General features: G+C 32.2%; 2 protein-coding genes across 2 annotated transcripts; one reads left to right on the top strand and one right to left on the bottom strand.

The window, feature by feature from the left end:
* The first annotated feature begins 6,038 nt into the window (after window positions 1-6,038).
* On the top strand, window positions 6,039-9,059 carry LOC144569558 (peroxidase 35-like). The gene is made up of 3 exons (XM_078319957.1): window positions 6,039-6,349; window positions 8,004-8,195; window positions 8,299-9,059. Exons 1-3 carry the CDS (start codon window positions 6,137-6,139, stop codon window positions 8,878-8,880), a joined length of 987 nt encoding a protein of 328 aa, XP_078176083.1. The 5' UTR covers window positions 6,039-6,136; the 3' UTR covers window positions 8,881-9,059.
* An 886-nt stretch (window positions 9,060-9,945) lies between these two features.
* Window positions 9,946-16,535, bottom strand: LOC144569333 (uncharacterized). The gene is made up of 3 exons (XM_078319628.1): window positions 16,303-16,535; window positions 12,656-15,220; window positions 9,946-10,258 (listed from the first exon to the last, which is right to left on the bottom strand). Exon 2 carries the CDS (start codon window positions 15,076-15,078, stop codon window positions 12,820-12,822), a length of 2,259 nt encoding a protein of 752 aa, XP_078175754.1. The 5' UTR covers window positions 15,079-15,220; window positions 16,303-16,535; the 3' UTR covers window positions 9,946-10,258; window positions 12,656-12,819.
* Between the last annotated feature and the right edge of the window lie 5,431 nt (window positions 16,536-21,966).

Genomic DNA, 21,966 nt, shown 5'->3' with positions numbered 1-21,966 from the left:
CAAAATATCCCTAATAATATCATAAACTATCTATATTTTATTATTACTCCATTTAAAATAATCTAAGCATCATGACATAAATTATATATTTTTTTATATTAACAAAAACATAGGCATTATGGAATAAACTATCTATTTTTTTCTATTAAAAAGTAAAAATCAATTTGAATCTTGAAAAAATTGATATTTAAAATTAATTTTCAATTTAGGATGCATGCATGCAGTGCCACCAAAATTTGAAATTTTGACCGTTAATTAGAGAAGCTTAACATTTGAATTTAATTATTAAAAATAAAAAATTGTGAAAAACAAGTCGTGCAAGGCATAATAAGTTTATTACAGGTAACGTGACGAGCATGCATTCTGTTAACCAGACATGCTGCACACCTCATTTTTAAATAATAATATTTTGTTTTTTTCTTTAACGGTCTTTGGCACATTCTCTACGAAGGTGCTTAGATCATCTGTGGCCATTTTAGACTAGACACGGTGTGGCATATCACTGTCAAGTCCCAAATAAATGTTGGTTGTTAAAATGTCACGTCGGTACCCGCAGCAAATTAAATACTTTTATACGACTGACGAATAAAATAATTGAAGAACGGCTAACGCCATCCGAAATTAAAATTTTCAAATTTGTACCCTAATTGTTTTATTGTTTACCTTTTGTAATTAGTAATAATATATTGCAATTCATCAATTATAAAAGCGTGTCAACGCCTAAGTCTTAATTGTGCACATGAATTATTCGGATTTGGTTCGGAAAAGTCAAAAATTCGAGATTCGAAAATAATTCGGGTATAATTCGGGAGTAATTCGGAATTATCCGAATCAGAGATCTCACTCCTGTAAGAGAGCAAACAAAAATATTCTGAAAAAAATTCGGGAAAAAAGTTTGGTCAACCAAATAATTCAGCGTTCGGTTTGACATTACAAAAAAAACAAATAATTCAGGTTTAATTCGCGAATCTTGTGACTATATTTGTGCATACTTACGTTGCTGACGTTATTACATGTTTATGTTTTCCTTTTCTTATAAACACTTGAGATAACTATATGATATTTAAAACTTGCATATTAATTAAGACATTTTTACTAGAATTAATATCGAGTTATTAAACTTGTTTTGTAAGTAGAAATATCAAAATATTTCTATACCGATTTTTTTTTTTTTTTACTTAAATTGACCAATACTTAAACTCCCAACTGTTCAATATTCAAACTTATATAATCTGGTATTTGCATTGTTCAGTATTTAGGATTATATTTTGTTCACAATTATGCACAAAGACCGTGTATTGAATTTAGCATACTTTCAAAAATATTTATTTGCCTATCAGAAAAAGACTGAAATGCTCATGTCTTTTATAATTTATCGTGTCTCATTAAATTTCAAATAATTTATCTGAACCGCTAAACAAGATTTCCATATCAAAATGTTCTTGGAGACCAATTTTCTTATATTTTTGAAATTTTTTTTATTTTTTGTCTAGATAGGTACAAAATCACCTTTTTTAGACCATCCAAAAATATTGATTTTGTACCTATCTAAAATAGTAGTAAAAAAAAAAAAAATTAAAAAAAATTATCTCCAAGTATATTTTAATACGGATAGATCGTGTTAAGTAATTCATATCAACATTTTAGATTTTGCAAATGAAGATAAAAGATGTGAAGTACGATGAGATATGAAATGTCATCAGAACTTGATGTGATTGAACTGTCAAAATTTAAATTACTGTAAATAACCAAATTGTTTTTAAAATTATATCAATTTAATATACGATTATCTAATCATAGATAATATTTTTGTACTCGTATATTTTTCTTCTTCCAAATTTGAAGAATTATGATGTGTCTTGCTATTTTTCCGTATATAAAAATAAAATATGATCAAGACTACTTTATCATGGATTTGTGGAAAAATATTAATTTGTTCAATATATATTTAGATGGGTGCTTGTGGACATGAGCTAACAAAAAAACAAAGAAATGATTTGTGGAGAAAGTAGTAATTTATGTTTAGTTTTTGTTAGCCTAATGATATGCTTAAGCACTGGTTGACAAGATAACATAATAACATATCAACATATTAACAAAGAATGATTCCCCACATATACGTACGGCCTTTTATCACCAAATATTATTCAACAACTAAAGTAGTGGTCGACCAAAAGAGCCACTTTTATTTGTTTGCGACAACAAAAAGTACCTACGTCAAAGGAAAAAAACAAAATAAAAATTACTTAAATCGTTTGAAATATATCGTCTTTTTCTTCTGTCTCTTTTTCTCTTTTTCTTTCCTCTGAAGTTATAATACATTTTGAGTGGACAGAAGAGAGAAAAAAAAATGAATATATAGGGGTTTTATACCAGACTGCCCAGGCAGGGAGCGGTTTAGTATGGGTAGCTGACCGTCCCACTAGGAGGCGGTTTGGTCTTGATAGTTGGCCGCCCCTTATTTGAGCGGTCAGGACAGTTTTAGGGTATTAATTAAAAAAACGAAAAGTAGTGGTGGATCAAAAGAAGAGCCGGATTTATTTGTTTGCGACAACAAAAAGTACATACAAAAAGTACATACGTAAAACATTTTTTCTCAATAAACAATTTCTTTTCTAAATATATATTAAAAAAAATGTACACGATTTGTACATTCATATTTAACCCCATTTAAAAAAAAAAGTATCTATTTAATCTCAGCTTGTAGGCCATTATTATCCAAATTTTCTTAGAGCACCCAAATTTAGTTTTGTAAGTGTAATCAACAATTAGCATTATTAGGTAGGTTTGTAGCGGGACCCGTGATCAATTTGAACTCAAATTAAATTGTTCAATCAGGAATTGATTGGTACATCATAGCAACAATCCAAGAGTGTGTGTTACTCACTTGTATGGGTTCCAGAGATATGTCATGTGATTAAGATACGAAATATATCTTGGCCTTATTTGATATTAAAAAAAAAAGGATAGAGAGATTTGGATCACTGATATCTCCGATTTTTTTATTTATATCCAAAAATTAAATTAAATTTCAAAAAATAACCGAACCGGATGTCAAATTTGAAATCTACCCAAACCGGTTAACCGTTAACCGGACCAAATTTCCGGTTAACGGTTAACCGGACCTTTTCAAAATGGTTCGGTTAACCATTAACCGGACCCAAACCATAGGTCCGGTTAACGGTTAACCGGATTCGTTGGTTCGCTGAACCGTTAACCGAACCCAATTTTTTTTTTTTTTTTTTTTTAAACAGAAAATTTTAAATGCATATGTATATGTATTTTTTTATTTTATATGTATATGTATATGTGTATGTATATTTTTCTATAATTTTAAATTTCAGATTTGATTTACAAATTTTTTGTGTGTAAATTTGATAAATCTAAATACGAATTTTATTTTATATGTATATGTAGATTATATAGAATATATAGTGTTTAGGGTTTAGGGTTAGTGTATATAGATTATATAGAATATTAATAAAATAAATATTCCGACAGAATATATATAGTTTCTGCAACATCCAATTATTAAGGTCTAAAATAATAATAATAATAATAATAATAATAAGGTCTAAAATTATTTATATGAAAATATATATAATAAATTTCTGCAACAGAAAATTAATTAGGCCGAAAATTATATATGAATTCATATAAAATCATAGAAAATACCAACATAATACAATTTGTGCAACATATACACACATATAGTTTTTTGTACATGCAATCCCATCTTATCCTATCATATAACATATAGTCAAGATCCAATACAACACATATAACACATAGTTCGGTCCTTCCCCTTTATTAGCCATGCAATCAACTTTTGGTCAAAATCCAGTAAGTTCGGCCCATTTTGCCAAAATGCATGGCTGTCATTGAGGTTGGACCGAATTTTTGTTCATCTTAAGTTGTATTAGATCCAATATAGCAAAAATAGAGATGCACATGTGAGGCCTCTTGGGAGGTTAAAGGTCTCCAACTTTTGCATCTCCCATAAATTTTAATAATAGAGAATAATTATGAATTGATTCAAGAATAATAATTCTCAAAATTTATACGAACCAAAGAATTAAATAAAATTAATAATTCTCCGATTAAAATTAGTAATTAATCCCAAAAAAAAATTTACTCTCGGATTAATCCAAAATTCGTCCAAAATGAATTTCTCAGTTTAAATTCGTCGTATAAGATCCGTAATCATGAACCATCAAAATGAATTTCTCAGTTTAAATTAGTAACTGTATATTTCAAAAAAAGTAAAAAAAAGTAAAAAAAAAGTAAAAAAAATTGGTAACTGTATATTATTTATGTATATGTATATGTGTATGTGTATGTGTATTTTTCTATAATTTTAAATTTCATATTTGATTTACAAAAATTTTTGGTGTAAATTTGATAAATCTAAATACGAATTTTCATGTATATTTTCAATAGAAAAAAAAATTGAAAATTTTCTGTTTTAAAAAAAAGTAAAAAAAAAAAATGGGTTCGGTTAACGGTTCAGCGAACCAACGAATCCGGTTAACCGTTAACCGAACCCAAACCCTTGGTCCGCTAAACGGTTAACCGAACCAAGGGTTCGCTAAACGGTTAACCGAACCCTTGGTCCGCTAAACCGTTAACCGAACCTAGGGTCCGGTTAACCGTTTAGCGGTTTGGGTACTTTTAAAATTTGAAATGCGGTTCGGTTGATTTTTGAAATTCAATTTAATTTTTGGATAAAAATAAAAAAATCGGCTGATATCTTTTGAAGAAAACAAAAAGAGAGAAGACAAACTTTTTTGGGTTAGCCAAATGGCCGAATTTTTTTTTTTTTAATACCATAATAAAAAAAAAAATCAAAACACTCTTGTTTTGAGGGATTTCGATATTTATTCGGACTGCACAGTCAATCTGCGGGCTATTTATGAGATGCCGCAGATTGGCTTAGAGGTCTCCAAAAGTAAAAAAAAAATACACTGTAATATTTAATATATTTATATTTTGAGACTTCTAAGTCAATCTGCGGTCTTTCTATAAATGAGTTGCAGATTGGTTGTGCAGTCCGAGTAAATGTGGAAATCCCAAAACGGAGGTGTTTTGGTTTATTTTTTTTCGATTATGGTAAGAATAAAAATTTCGGGCGAAATGGCTCAAGTTCTTGATTCAAATTATCTAATAATTTGTTTTTGTGGTTGAATTTTATACGAAAATTATATTATCTTATCCAATAAATTAGATGTGATATTCACGAAAGTAAATTTCTATATTTGTATTATCAACGCAATTAAAAAAAAAAATTCAATAGTAGGATTATGTGATGATTTATCAAGCATGTTTATTTATTGATAATTGAAAGAAGAATATAAAAACATAATAAAGAATTATAAAAAAATGAGGAAATTGTGAAAATCGACATTGACCTGTTTGAATTGATTGTTTAGACTGGATGATCAGTACTTTATAAAATATTTTAGCCTGATCAAAATTAAAATTACTTTTTCGATAAATTATGCCCTTTATCTTAAATAGGTCCCCAACCTTAATCTTAAACCCTGATTTGATAACTATATCTATAAAACAACAACTCATGATCTATATTACAAGAATGGGACAGTATCCGCAATAAATACTACTGTCAGTATACCATTGCGGATATTACCGTCACTAATAGTAAAAACACCTTTAAGGTAGTATACCCTCGCGGAAAAAAATGGTGATCCAGGTTACACTGAATTTTAATCAGGATTGTTTAAAATCCAGTGTAACCTGGATCACCATTCTTTACCCAATAATAAACCAAACATCACGATATATTATTCAATTTTCCTAAGTCAAATATCTTAATTAGTAGTGAACCATAAGTGAAGGCCTCTAATTGCATTAAGTGATAATTAATTAACTCGATCGCTCTTTAATTCCATCTCTCTATGCTATTGAAATTAAACAAAGCCGTCCCAATATTAATTTTTCTTTTATTCTTTGAAGCCGTCCTGCCTTATAATTCCAAACCAACTTTTCCTCGTTGAACTTGTACATATATATATACACACACATCTACATGCTATTCTTCTAACATCTACCTCTCTCAAGTTTCCAATTATCTAGCTCATATTACTCACATTAACTATTACAATTTGCAAAGAAAAAAATGGAGATGAGAAGAAGTAATTCGATCATAATTTTCGCATTGATTGTGCTGAGTAGCATAGCAATCGGAGAAGCGTTGTCATTGGATTATTACCAGACAACATGTCCGGATGTGCGAAAAATCGTATGTGATGCAGTAGAGAAGAAGATCAACGAGACAGCCGTGGCGATTCCTGCTACCATTCGGCTCTTCTTCCACGATGCCTTCATCACGGTACCATGCACTTTCTTTTCTATTTTCTTTTTGTTTTTGAAGAAAGTAGCTAGGCATTGTATGTACACTATCAGTTGTAGGAATCTAACATTATATTTCAAGAAATTGCATGTAAACATAAACTTAGAAACACAATGTAGATAAATTTTCAAATGTTATTCCTTTTGTTAATTTCCAAATGTTTCATAGTTGTGCCATCATTAAAAATGTGTTATATAATGCTTGATCATAATTGGAGACATTTTCTGTCAACGCAAATCGTAGTCGCTTGGATTGTGGGATGCATTTTATTTGATTAACAGATGAAATGTTCAGCTCCCTAATTTTATTTAGGAGGAGAAGACACAACAAGAAAGAAGAAAATTTTCTTACTTTCTCTTATCAGAGTTTCTGAGATAGTTAATGAAAGCAAGGGCTAGACCCTGCTCTTTTTATAAAAAAAAAAAAAAAAAAAATGAAACACCAAAGGGTATTGTTAAAAATTTGCTCCAGTCTTTGCTTTAAGATTGAAATCATATTTGAAAGTTCAAGCTTGGCTTGGTGAAAATTTAATTAATCATGCTAATGTTAATCTTGTATTATGGCTGTGTGTGGCTATAATACAAGTATAGTCTCTCCCCCCCTCCCCCCCCAAAAAAAAAAATAATAAATAAATAAATACAAGTAAAGGTACATTGCCATATTCCAGAAAAAAAAAAATAGAATTGCTCTTTTGTTATCAATCCTTGTTCTTGCTCTACATAATTTTTCTATGAATTGTGATGGTAAGCTAATTATACTACAAATTCATTCATTCACCGAAGTTCACCCCTGTTTTGATCCTCTTTTTTCTGTTACATCTATGCATTGAGAAATTTATATGACCTGCCAATGTGAGAACAATTTTTCTTTTTCCCACACCAAAAAATTCATTCACTTAGACAATATATAAAAGTCAAATGCCTTTGATCGATTGATAATTTGATTAATTTCTAATTGCAGGATAAGCTAATAATGTGCTTGCAACTTGTTAATTTATTACAAAGAATATTATTCTAATAATTATTCAAATGGAGTTCTAACATGCAGGCACGCTCTCTCAAATTTAAATAAGTTTATCAAAATAAAATTATATCGGAGACTTGATTAAACTAATTACTTTTTTTTTTCTCTTGTAAACAATATATAAATATTTATAAAGTACCCCATTAAGTACTGCAAAAAATTATGTTGATGCAATATTCATTTAATCCCTAAAAAAACACTATTTTTTTTTTTTATGATCAATAGGTACTAAGAATCTGCCATTAATTCTCATGACAGAGTCTTAAATGTTTGTATTAAAATAGTAGAAAAATAATGATTATATATTAAGAAAAAGTTCTTGATGAAGCTGGATTAACAACAATATAAAAATAATACAGCTAATTAATGCCACCCCAAAACATATCAATTGAAAATTAGTTTACAACCTACAAGTCATATACATTATATTTAATTGAAAATTAGTTTCGATTTGTTTAACGCTCTAAGGTACTAGAAAGTATAACAGCAAATTTTACTACATAAGCACAATATAATTTACTGTTAAAAGTTTTCTGTTCCAGTCTCTCTCTTTTTTTACCTTTATTTGTTTATCATTGTTTAACTACTCATTTATTTGTTTTGGTTGCAGGGGGCTGATGCATCAGCCATGATTGCATTACCTACAGAGGATGCCGAGAAAGATTCATCGGATAACAAATCTCTCGCCGGTGACGGGTTCGACACCGTTGTTCGAGCAAAGAAGGCAGTTGAAAATGCCTGCCCAGGTGTTGTCTCCTGTGCTGATATCTTAGCACTTGCTACTAGTTGTGCCATAGAGCTTGTGAGTCTTTCTTTTTTTTCAAACTGAATTCAAATCCTCAGTTACAATTCCTGGCACATTATTGCCTATATACTAGCTAACATGTTCGACTATTTTCTGCCAGGCTAAGGGCCCCACCTACACTGTTGAATTGGGGCGGTACGATGGGCTCGTCTCTAAGGCCAGTCTTGTCGACGGCAACCTTCCAGGCCCAGATTTCAACCTCGACCAGCTCCTCAACATATTTGCCAAGCACAATTTCACTATGGTGGACTTGGTTGCGCTCTCCGGGGCCCACACTGTTGGTTTTTGCCACTGCAGTAGATTTGCTGACCGCTTGTACAACTACAACGGTCAGAATGGTGCAACCGATCCCTCATTCAATCCCGTGTTTGCTGACCAGCTGAAAATGGCTTGCCCGGCAAATGTTGGTCCCACCATTGCAGTCAACCTTGATCCCTACACACCGATCACCTTCGATAACATTTTTTTCAGTAACCTTGTTCAGGGCTATGGGCTGCTTACATCAGATGAGGTTTTGTATACCGATACCAGGTCGAGGCCGATTGTGCAGCTGTTTGCCAGCAACCAGACTGCCTTTTTTGAGGCGTTTGTGACGGCGATTGGGAAGGTCGGGAGGCTCGATGTGAAGACTAGTAAGGATGGCGAGATTCGGAAAGACTGCACTGCTTTCAACAAACATTAAGATACTGGTTTCATGATCTTTTGTTCTTCAGATTTTTATTTTGATTCTTCCTGCTTTTGCGTTTTGAAAATGTATTTGGTTTGAATAGAATTTTTGGTTTGAAGAGTGTAATCTCCATTTCTGAGTTTGTATAGTCTCAAAGGTGGAACTAATAGAAAAATAACCAATATATTGTGTTCCTCGGTTTTTATTTTGAGAAAGTATATATATTCTGAGAATTGTCTTTGTGATATTATAAACTAAGTACTGGTTTTCATCTTTAGTAGTGTTAAATTGCTAATGTTAAAAAAGTATTTTCCAAAGGTTATCTCCTGCGCTAATATTATGTTGATGCGCAATAATTGTTTTCAAAAAAAAAAATAGCTGTTAGCTACCTGTTTTAATTATTACTGGAACGAGAATTAAGAGACTTCTTACACATATTTAGATATCTTCAATTATGGTTTAGTGCATTTCAGCATTGCCAAAATTAGGGTAAATGTAACTGAAATTAACTTAAAAGGTAATTTCAAAAACGCTGTACTTACACAACTAATTTTAATGGTTTTAGTGTCCAAAAACTGAAAAAACAAAAATCTTACACATCTAAAAAAATAATTTTTGAGACATGAACAAATGGGAAATTATTTTTTTGTCAGTGTGGTGTTTTCAAAGTAATCATTAAAATTCTAAAATAAATTATACTATTTGTGAAATTCTCATACATCTCAAAAATTAAAAAGGAATTTATCACTTTGAATTTGCAATTGGAATGACATTCCCCATGTAGTTGCTCTTATAGCCGAATTAAACTGCAACTGAGCAGGGAACATTACAGGAACAATACTTGATCAACTAAAACATAGGGTTTTATATGTTTCTCTAGAGAGACTCTAAATGTGCAACCTGCATTTTGTTGTTGGAAATACTGTTTCACATTTTCACATCACACAACCAAATGTGGTTTTTATTGGATGGCATAACTCAGCAAACAAGGATATCCCCCCTGTCAGAGGCAAAACCTACGAAAATAGCTTTTCTTGATAACTCAAAAGATTCACAAGCAGCATGACCACAGCAACAAAATTGCACAGTATTGAATACTATATTAACTACCATTTTACACAAGTCAAAAGAAAGCTTAGCAACTAGCTGACATTAACCCTAAAGTTAAAACTGACCCAACTCCAGAAATAAAAAAAGTAAACATCCAAAAACAATCACAACTCCTTTTTAATTTTAGTTTTCTTTTTTTCATTACACACCCTGCCACCCACAACTGGAGATAGGTCAGAGGATTGACCTAAGATTAATGTTGACCTAGATTAATGTTGGTATATCAAGAAACTTAAGAAAGTTTTAGTCCTCCGGCTGCCACCTAAACCTTGCTATTTCAGTTCTGCACAAAGAATATAAGAATAATTGACAAGTGTTAGCAACCTGAAAGTAATTTTGCACAAGTGTAAAAGCAGATTATTAAAGAATTTACCAGACAACTATCAACCCTAAACACCAGGACTTTCCATAAAGGTTGGGAAATATAGCCACAGAAAGTATGACCAGCATGGTACAAAAGGGATTAATAACAGTAGAAACATAGTGCATCAAAAATCCTAGCTTGTACAAATTGGCACAGAACAAAAGCTCCACTTAAATTATCCCTTTTGGCCATGCATTTTACCAAAATTAGATGAGGATTTGATGAAGTAGAAACAGTTTTAAGCAATTGCAGACAAGGATTGATTAGGGGTGGAGCCAGTATAGTAGGGGGTAAGGCAAAATTACAAGATAGGGCACAATTTTGTAATAATTTTGTAATCAAAGCAAATCTTAACAATTATTTTTGGTTATAAATATAATTCTTCAGGTGTAATTTAACAATTACTTTGGCCAGGGGTGGCAAGTGCCTCACCCTACTCAAAAGTAACCCTGCCCCTGGAATTGATGCAAACCTCCAACATGCATTTCACTTAGGTCATTAAGTGCACTTAAAAATAGATGGTTGTTTACACGACACCTAGAGGTGAGATCAACATGAAAATGGCATTTTGTATATGCATTAATCAGTTTCTCCACTTTTTTGCCTTTTCGTCCAGATAGTTCACAAAATAATATTCATTTTTGTGAATCTTATCTAAAAGTCTAAGTCAATGTATTTGTTGATGTATTCAATTTCGAGCTATGAATTTAGACACTCGCCAACAGGTATTAAGATTATTATTTCCTTAAAAGTCTCAAGATTTCCTAGATTTCGATAGTTTTTGCATGATCCTTTCAGCGCCTCAGTACATGCACACATAAACTTAATATTCACCAAAGCTGTACAAAATTTCTATTTCGATAATTAAAAGCCATTTTACATGAAAAAAAATCTCAAAAATGCACCCCACTTTTCCGAAAATAGATTTTGCCCATGCATTTACTCAAAAAGTATTTTGTGAGGATACACTGCATTCTTTCTGAATTAAAGGTAGGAGAGGAGAAATGGGCCATTACGAGTGATTTGATTAGTAGACGGACATGCCTTTTATTTTATCAAAAAAGTTCCCAAAAAGCCCTTTAGTTTTCGGAGAGTATAAAATTTCCCCATAAATGTGCAATTCTATACAATGTACTTCCCTTAATAAAATATAGAGGAAGGAGAAACCGCTATTAGGAGCGTGTTGATTGGTTGACGGATTTCCCGAGGCTCCAACTTTCCCTATTTCTTGCCAAATACTAACACCTCAGAAATTTCCATCTTCCCCAAATATTCACCTTTCTTTCGAGCACCACAATCTCTACTGCAGAGAATTCCCAAATTTCATATAAAGAAGCTATCGCATGACCCTACCCATCTAATCCGTAGCAATCCATGCTATATTTTATTTGAGGTGAAGTGATTTGATTTGATCTTTCAACTGATCTTTATTCATATATCAATTGATCTTCCATTTATCTTGTGGTTTATATGCAAACTAATACAGAGATAGCGACTCAAGAGATCTTGTCTGGTGTCGATCTGTGCTATTTCAATACAAGGTAATTTATTTAAATCCTTTAGTAGTTGATTTGAAGATTCCAGTTACAATTTTATTAAATTCTTTTTAAACACCTTAAGTTCTACGACGAAAGAAAAAAAAAAGTTCAAGAGCTATTGAAAGGTCAGTTCTGAACTTAGATCTACTTATTTTTCCATTTAAATTGTTGAACTTAAAGTACTGTCACTGACTTGTTTTAACTTTTCAAGATTACGTTAAAAACTGAAAAAAAAAAAAAAATCCAAATCTAGCTCTTTCTTTAGAATACAGGATTACTAGATTTTTTTTTGTTTGTTAATCTACAGAATTTTGTTTGAATCTTTCTGCTCAAATTTAGGGCTAAACAGTTGTTGATTCAGAAATCTTGGAGAGATAGATCAACTGAATAAGCCACTCTGAGTTTGCTACTAAATACTATAACAAAAGTTTTACAAGACCCTACCTTTTGCTGCTTATGATAAAAATTATATATTCTACTAAAACTTTCTCCCTTCCAAAATCTGACATATACTGCTTAGGGTTCTGATTAACAATATAATAATCACCGATGATCTTTTTCTAAATTTCCTTATTAATACAATCATCACTACTTTTTTTATTTTTACTTTGTTTCAATCTATGAAACATCAGATAATATTATGAAATTAATATTGGAACAGCACATATCACATACATCAAAGAAGGTTAATTATTGGAATTTCCAGACTAAGCTTGCACCCTTGTCATTAACAAACTATAAAAATTAAGGTGCATAAAAGAGAGATTTTGAAACTGACCTTACATAAAGAGAGAAAATCACCAGTCTCCATCCGCATCTTTAAAGCTTGTCCAAAAAAAGGGCTATAAAACTCTATACAGATTCAAAATCCAACTTCAAAGTACCACTATATGAGAGAATGGGGGGTTGGGGGAATGGAAGGGGGGTTGGGCATGGGCAATTCTAACTGTCAGCCATGGCTGCCTCCTGTGCAGCCTCTGGCGTTGTCACCTGTAGCAACTCCAGTGGAGTGGCAGCAGGATCCAGCTCCAGACACCCTATGAGCTTTGGACCATTGGCACCAGCATCATCAGCTGTCAGCCGGTAGGAAGGTACCTGGTGGGAGAAGCGAAACATTTCCTCTCTAGGGATCCGCTTCACATTTGCCAGGTCCGGGTCCTGCCTAAAAACTGCCTTGAATCCATGAACTTTCACTAGTGGAGCCACAGATATGCCAGTTTTCTCATTATACTCCTCCAATATCTCTACCATATCATACTTGTACATGGTCTCATCTGGGGTGTTTTCATCCCAGTCAGGGGACCAGTTCCGGTAAAGGGCCCATATGTCACCCTTCTGGGGAAATATTGTAACCACCCCTTTGGGCCCCTTCTCCCACTTGACCTGGTGGGAGAACATATTGACCGTATTGTTTAATTCAGACCGGCCAAGACGAAATTCACCACAGGTTTTGGCAAAGCCATGCGAGACCCAGTTCAAGTCTCCGAGCTCAGAATTAGTACGGGAGCTTAGATAGGCCATCTTGATCTTGAATGGGTTTACAGATATGACCTTCTGAATAAAGGAATAAAATCTAGGCATGCCATCCTCATCATCATAAGTGGCCCAGATCTGGTCTGGTTTAAATAGTTTCTCAATCCGGTCGCCATCAAAGTCGTGGAACTCTGGGTCGGGCACATCCATGGAAACCAGCTTATCATGTTGATTGTGAGCAGTTGAATCAGATATGTCATCATTCTCCCCGTTCTTTCCACTCTTCACCTCTTCATTTTCATCTGCTTTTGGTGCATTCCCTTTCTCCCTCTCAACCTGCATCGCATCTTTCTCATCCACTAACTTCTGTTTCTTCTTCACCTTCGCCATATCCTGCATTTTCAGCTCATCCTGCTTTCTCTGTACATAAGACAGACCTTTCTTCAAAAGCATTCCCTTGTAGTCTAACTTGAGTAAGGAAGCTCTAAACAAACTTGAGTTCAGATGCTGACCCGGGATCTGACTTGATCCACTGCTGCCAAAGCCATTGGTAAACACCCTTTCCCCTGTCCTCATCCTCTTATTACTGGATTGTTGTGTATGATTCTTTCCGCCCAACCCAGTATTCACATTTACATTCTCAGCAGCATTACTGGATCTCTTTTTAATAGAGCCCTCACTCCGCCTCCTTATTACATCTTCTCTCTCTCTCTTAAGAGCCGCCTGTGCCTCCTCCCTTGTTCTCTTCACAAAACCATAAGCCTGGCTCACTTTACCGGCTGCATAGGCTGCCTCTTCTGCAGAGGCACGGGCACTGGCAGACCCGGCAGTTCGATCAAATGGGCCCCACTTGAATTTATTAGCAGTAGATGCATCACCATGCGTGCTGGATCCGGGGTGAGCTGTTTCAGTTGATTGAGATGGCATCTTGCTGGAGTCAGTGTGTACTGCCTCAGTTGCTGGAAATGGCATATTGCTGGAGCCAGTGTTTGCCGTCTCAGTTGCAGTTGCTGGGAATGGTGCCTTGCTAGAGCCAGGGTGTGCAGTCTCTAATGCCAGAAACGGCTTCTTGCAATTGGGACATAGCAAATTATGATTCATATAGATGCGCAAATACTCATACTGCATTTTGCATAAAGTGCAGCACGTCCAAAAGGTGCTCAGTTGGGTCTTCGGCCTTGAAGCCGGCCTTGGAGGAACCCGCGCAGCCGTCTGTGTGGCCCGAGCCCGGGCCTTCGACTCTGCATGCTTAGTATGCCCATAAAGCCCATTTGTTGTACCACTCGAACCACCAGCACCAGTAGTAGCAACATTTTGCTTCTTAGCAACTCTGATATTCCTCTTTTGATCATACATCAACCTTTTCACTCTATCTGACAACACGTTAAATGCTTCATTAACATATTGAAATGCCCCCTCAGCACCAACACATCTATTTTTATCAGGATGCAACAGTAAAGCCAGACGCCTGTACTGCTTTTTAATAGATTCGTCGTCAGCTGAGGGACTTACACCAAGAACGGCATACAGGTCCCTTTCCCCACAAACCATAGAATCGGCCGCCAGGTATACATCAATTGTTGAAATCAGTTGAGAGATGCCATCTAGGGGTGGAAAAAGTGTTTGAGCTTTGAGTGCAAACTTTTTGGATCCCACTAGATCCTTTGCCAGTAATTTCTTTTCTGAAAGCTCTTTAGCCCGTAGGGCATCATCCCGGTTACATTCCATACTTCTATACTTGGGAGGGTTGTTGTTCACGTTTTGGATTTTCTGAGTGGTAAAATTTCCTTTTTTTTTATTATTTTTAACTACGATTTTAGGTTGTTGTCATGGTTCTATTTGACAGTAGCCCCTGCCATCTTCAAAAGACCTACATAAGGAAATAACAAAAACTTTCAGAGAAAATTGGATATTAAAGAACCTTTTGTCACACCAATACCTGCAGTATAATATAGTCAGTATATCCTGAGATATAAGGAACGACCTTTTTACCAGGATAAGATACTGGTTCTCTCAACTACACCTCTCTCTCCCCTAATCTATTGACAAATTGCCAAACTTATCATCCTTTTGGTTTCTTTGTATTAAGAGAACCGGAACAAAATAGGGGTTTCTGGACAACTGGCCAACTGAGATATTTCTCATTTTGCTGAGGGTATACATGACAGCTTCTTGTTCGTCACGGCATGCATGTAATTAATGCAACATTAAAAGCATAATGAAATACATTCTGGTTAGTGCTGTACCCGCATGATACCAGTTCATGCTGGTTGATTCCAGCCAATGATTCCAAAACCAAGTTCCACCATATTTATTTTGTTAAAAAGTTTGCAACATTTGTTTTTCCTAAATAAATATTATGCCACTCACCATGAGCAACAGTCAGCACTAATAGCGGACATTTACCAATGCTATAGGGTTACCCCAATTCTACTTGAACCATTAACTTTCCACAAGATTGAAAGCAAAAAAAAAAAAAAAAACCAATAACCATTTATTTCAAATCAGCTACAAAAAAACTTGAATAATTAAATTCCAAAACTTTAATTGAAAAACGAATGATATGAATATAATAAAAGCCAACCAAAATTCAGTAAATACAAAATATAATCAAAATATAGAGACCCTCTCCTTAATTCTCAAAAACAGAACGAACCATCTTTATTCCTTTCATAAGAAAACACCAAATGCAAGCAATTACAGTTCGTCAATTAAACAGAGAACCAGTAGCAATCAGAGACGGAGAGAGGAGGTGGCCAGCGGGGCCCCAGCACAACCACCTCCTCCGCCCCTCCCCCAAATTCCATTGTTTGTGAGGTACCTTACTTAAACTTACGACCTTGTACCGTAGCAAGCAACAGTATGTTGCTGCTACCATGGTTTGGAAAACCTATCGGCAGCCCACGATCGGACTATTTGCGCAAAAGAATGCTTGAATCGGAAGAGACTTACCGTTCGAGTTGCACCAATTCTTCCTTCTAGTCTGTATGTGACTGGGTTGTATCTTCAGATTGGATTTGTTTTTCACGGTGGATGGGATTGATGGAAGGGAAGAGAGATTGGGAGCAGCGTAAGAGTATGTTTCGTTAATTAAGAGGGAGGAAGACGAAGAGTCGATGTGTACGTCAGGTGGGATCCGATGGTTAGGCTGCTGCAGGAAAAGGGCAATTTTTTTGGGGTCTAGGGTTGGTTTGGCAAAGTAACAAAGGACTTTTTAAAGATCTCCACATATACGATACGGGTCGGATAAAAGTATTTTTATACTCGTATCGGGTCGGTGGGGTCGGGTAGAAGTATTTTTATATTTTGATATTCATATTTATTGTTATTCTTTAAGGTGCAATTTTTTGAGAGTCTAAGATTGGTTTGGCAAAATAACAAAGAGCTTTTAAAGATCTTCACGTATATGATACGGGTCAGGTAAAAGTATATTTATACTTGAATCGGATGGAAGTATTTTTATATTTTTATACTCATATTTATTAAGATTTAAACTTATTTATAACTTATTGTTATTCTTTAAGGTGAAATCTTTTGAGGGTCTAGGGTTGGTTTGGCAAAATAACAAAGGTCTTTTAAAGATCTCCACGTATACGATACGGGTCATATACAAATCAGGTAAAAGTATTTTAATACTCGAGTTAGGTGGAAGTATTTTTATATTTTTTTATACTAATATTTATTAAGATTTGAACTTGTTTATACCTTATTGTTATTCTTTAAGGTGCAATCTTTTGGGAGTCTAGAGTTGGTTTGGCAAAGTAACAAAGGGTTTTTTAAAGATCTCCACGTATACGATATGGGTCAGATACAAGTCAGTAAAAGTATTTTTATACTCGAGTCGGGTGAAAGCATTTTTATATTTTTTATACTCATATTTATTAAGATTTAAACTTATTTATACCTTATTGTTATTCTTTAAGGTGCAATCTTTTGGGGGTCTAGGGTTGGTTTGGCAAAGTGACAAAAGACTTTTAAAAGATCTCCACCTATACGATACGGGTTAGGTAAAAGTATTTTTATACTCAAGTCGGATGGAAGTATTTTTGTATTTTTATATTTTTATACTCATATTTATTAAAATTTGAACTTATTTATCCCTTATTGTTATTATTTAAGAATTGATTTTATTTGTGTCCTAATTTTTGTTTAAATTATTGAATAACAAGATATTATAGACGAGTAATACATATAAAATAATTAGTTTTATCATTATCAAAATTAGGGTCAGCCCAGGCCCAGGCCCAAGCCCAGTAAAACCCAGTGGTAGTAACTAAAAATTAGCACATATATTGGACTATTGTCTACTTTTTGTGAACAGTTTTGCTTGCGCATGTTACCTCTCGGAGTCTGGTACTTCTTCAACCGAACTCATTTTCTTATTTTATTTCTTTTTCGCAGTCTAACAATTTCAAAATTAATTGCTACTCGCTGCATTTTTTTTATCTGCTACAACTTACAGTGCGCAATTGGAGACCTATCAACAATTTCGAATCTCAATTGCAAAAAGAGAAACTGAGAAGTGGAGAGACAATTAGCAAAAGAAAAAATAAAATAAAAGAGAAACAACAAGGTGCAGATGAAGAGATTCGGCGAGATTGAGATAAGCTCAATCTCAGTAGTTGAAATCTCAATAAGTTACTGGTAAACTTTAATCTTTTGCCTACCTCTCATCAAATTTCTATGTCCGTCTCTAATTAAAATTCATTCATTTCACACTTTACACATATACATCGCATTACTAATATAAAAAAAAAATTAGTAAATGTGCAATTAATTCAAACTATTTTTTTTATTGATCTCACAGTTGATCTTATTTTTTTTTTTATTGATCTCAATAAGAATTTACTATGTCTTGTGAAAATTTGAATTCAACAAGTTGAACTAAAAAAATGTATATATAAAAAAATTATAGTTATATTATATATATTTGAATTACGAGAAAATAATATGAGAATAGTTCTTGTCCAGGTTAGTGGTTGCGAGTAGTATAAGAATAGTGTTAATTCAAATAATATGAGAATAGTGATAATTTTGGGCAATTTAAAATAGTGTAAGTGGTGTTTGGATTATATAGTTAGAATAGTGAAGAATAAAACGAGATAATAGTATTATTTCATGGCTTAATTGTTGGGCCGGAAATTTAATCAAAAAAATTCTACATTTTCTAAATCCCAAACTTTTCTTTTAGGTACATTTGGATGTACCATTTGAATTGTGCAAGGATTAGTGTAAGAATAACGATTTTTAGATTAATGGTTGAGAATAGTGCTAATTTTGAACTATTCGGGTTAGTAAACATGTTGTTTGGTTTATATATTTGAAATAGCAATGAAGAGAATGAATAAAATATTGATTAAACTAATATTATATTACATTTAATATTAAAACTAATACTCTTTAAACTAAAATTTGTCCCTTTTAAGGGAAGGGACGAAATAAGTTCTAAAATTACTACAAAAAAATATTGAAATTTTTTCCAATTGATAAAAAATAAGTGCTCGAATATTACATTACAGTATCTATATAATATATAGAGGAATGGTAAACTGCATGAAAATTTGGGTACTAATTGTTTAATGGAAAAAATATTTTCATTTGTGATAATGAAATTTTAAACATTCTATGGAAGAAACATTATAAGTTGGCAAGCTTTTAAAAACAAATATTGAAATTGAATTTTATATTGTTGATATATCCAACTTGGTAATTAAGTAGCCAGTAAATTCTACAAGATACAGTACGAAATGGCATAATTGCAATTTTACCTTTACTTTCCTGTATATATCATTTTGACATGACACAAGACAATCTTTATTTGTAAAATTCATAGGTTAGAACATGCGACGGCTTGTATATAAGTATAACTGTTGTATATATGCGAGAGCTTCTAGGGGCGGAACTAGAAAATAGAGATTGAGAGGGCTAAAAAATCAAATACAATGCAATTTTTATTTTATAAGAAGAATTAAAAGGTATTAATACATATGTAAATTATAAAATTTAATAGACTAAAGTATAAAATGTCAATTTATATTTATAAGGGTCTTAACCCCTTAATAATTAGTATATCTTTTTCTATTTGCTAGTCTTTAATGCCATGAAGCCACTCTACACTGCTAATAATCTCATACAATGCACCAGGCACTAATTTTGCCTTACATAAATATTTATTTCCATAAAAAAATCATCTCATTCTAAAGAAAAAAAATTACAAAAAATATAGGAAAATTTTAAAAATTATCTTCTTTGTCAAAATTTGAAAGAAACTATCCTTGAATTTAAATTTTTAATAAAATTACCTTCCGATTAGTCCCATGAAATTGTTTTTTACAGTTTCTCTCTTCCTTCTCTTTCCCTCACCTATTTCCCATTCTTTTTCATATTTTTACAAACTTATTTTCCAATTTTCATAATAAAAATTTTAAAACCTCCAACATCTCACCAAAATTTTATAGCTTCATTATTTAAAATAATATGTCCAAAGGATAATTCTTAAAATTCTTCAAGCACAAAATAAAAATCTGCTCCTCTAAAATTTGAATATGTTGTAATTTGTTCAAGTTTAAAAAATATAAATTTTAAAATTTTTAAAAATATAAATTTTAAAATTAGTTATAGAAATAAATATAAGAAAAGTGATTTTTTTAATATTATATAATATTGATTGAACTCTGAAACATGATTATTAGTTTCATAAATCGACAAAAAATTAAATGTTAAATTTTAATTTAAAATTTGAAGACAAAATATTTGGATGTTTAATTTATACAAATAACGAGTTCATAATTTCGTAAATGTATAGTAGTAATGTTGAATTGTAAAACTAACCATTTTATTTGTGGAATATAGAATGACTGAATACATGAAAAGCTGAGTAGTTATTATGATTAAATATGAATTTTTTTTTTATATGGTACTTAGAAATTTTGAAGTTCTCAATATTTGTGCTGTTTATTTTTAAGTTCCAAATTTTCGTACTATTAAACTTGACTTTTGTAATTTTCTATCTCCATGATACTAAATTTTAAAAGTGTACTATTTTCATAAAAGCAACAAAATTCAAAGGAAGAGTTCCATGATGCGTTAAGACGGTAAAAACTATTTTTTTTTTCTCTTTTACAGGCATCCATGAACCTGCTTTATTATGCTAATTTTATACAAGCAATTCTTAAATACAAATAATTATCTATTCATTATTCATCAATCATAAATTTATCTACTAAAGAAGATTTGATTTTTCAAAAAAAAAAAAAAAAATCAAAAAAGAAGATTTGAATGTACCTCTATCAAATATCAATTTGATAAGTAGAGAAGCCGTATTCTCTCTAGATCTCTTGAATACCTTTATTTGTCGAAACGATATCCTACTGTTCACCTTGAACTAAACAAAGATTAAACAGATGTTGCTAAAGATCTCAATCTAATCTAAGTTTATAACTTAGTTATAACTCTTCTAGCTCTTCTTTATCTTTTAATTGAAAGAGACTATAATATGAGAGAAGGAAGAAGGGGGCTTCATAAAACTCCTTTCCATCTCTCTTTATATACAAAAATATTAGGGTTTCCTTTGCATAACCTTCTATGCGTAACTCTTCTTAACAAAAGAGAGCACCATGGGCCGCACCTTTCCAGACGCACAGGGCCCGTTGGGTCCTGTCTGTTTTGGCTCTTTTTCGTTTCTCTAACTCATACTAATTTTGGGCTTTAATAATTCATGTTGCAACAATGTTCTATACATTATTATATCTATGTGCCACGTATATTATATTATATAATGTGCACCACATTATATAAACAATATGCACATTTTTCGTAAATTTATATTTGTTCTAAGCAGCCATTTTTTTAAAAATATTTTATCACATGTATTTTATTTCATATCATACGAATAAAATATCATTTCTTATTTTTTTTGTTCAGTTGATGCGACCTATATAGAGGATCTATGTTATGTTAACAATAGAACTACAATGCAATTTAATCAACATAACAAACTTATCATGGTATATTAGTTTCCCATGCCAATAATCAAATTTGCAAACATATTAGAGATGCATGTTTATTATCATATAGAATTTTATAGTTCAAAATAAAATACATCTTTTTGAATACTTCTAAAGATAGACATAAAATTCATGAAATAAAATGCATATAACATTCAATTCATAAACATAACATGTAAAAATAATCAATGCAAAATAACTTTTACAACACATAACTAGCACTTACAAGCCATTAAAAATTGTATAGGTACAAATTTAATGTTTACCCCTGAAGTTTTTGAAGCGCTATCTACATTGTATTTTTTTTTTTAATATAATACTTCATACATATTTTTGTAAAATACAAAGCTGAATTCTTCTTAATTATAAAATGTTGAAGCTTATAAAAATTTTAATTAGGAGCAAAAATATTAAAATTTTGGAAGTGAGGAAAAGGGAAAGAGAAGAGGAGGAAAGGGTTAAAATCAAGTTCTTTAACCTACGAGGACATTTTTACAAAAAAAAATGTTTGTTTTTAATTTTTGAAAAAACGAGCATTCTATAAAGTTTTCCAACATTTACTACTATAAGATACCAAAAGTAAATTACTTTCCGTTACTATTTTTTCTTT

This window comes from Carex rostrata, chromosome 18, assembly GCF_964058835.1.
Source record: "Carex rostrata chromosome 18, lpCarRost1.2, whole genome shotgun sequence".
NCBI classification, from domain to species: domain Eukaryota; kingdom Viridiplantae; phylum Streptophyta; class Magnoliopsida; order Poales; family Cyperaceae; genus Carex; species Carex rostrata.
The sequence above is the reverse complement of the archived record's forward strand: the minus strand, read 5'-3'. Positions and strand labels throughout refer to the sequence as shown.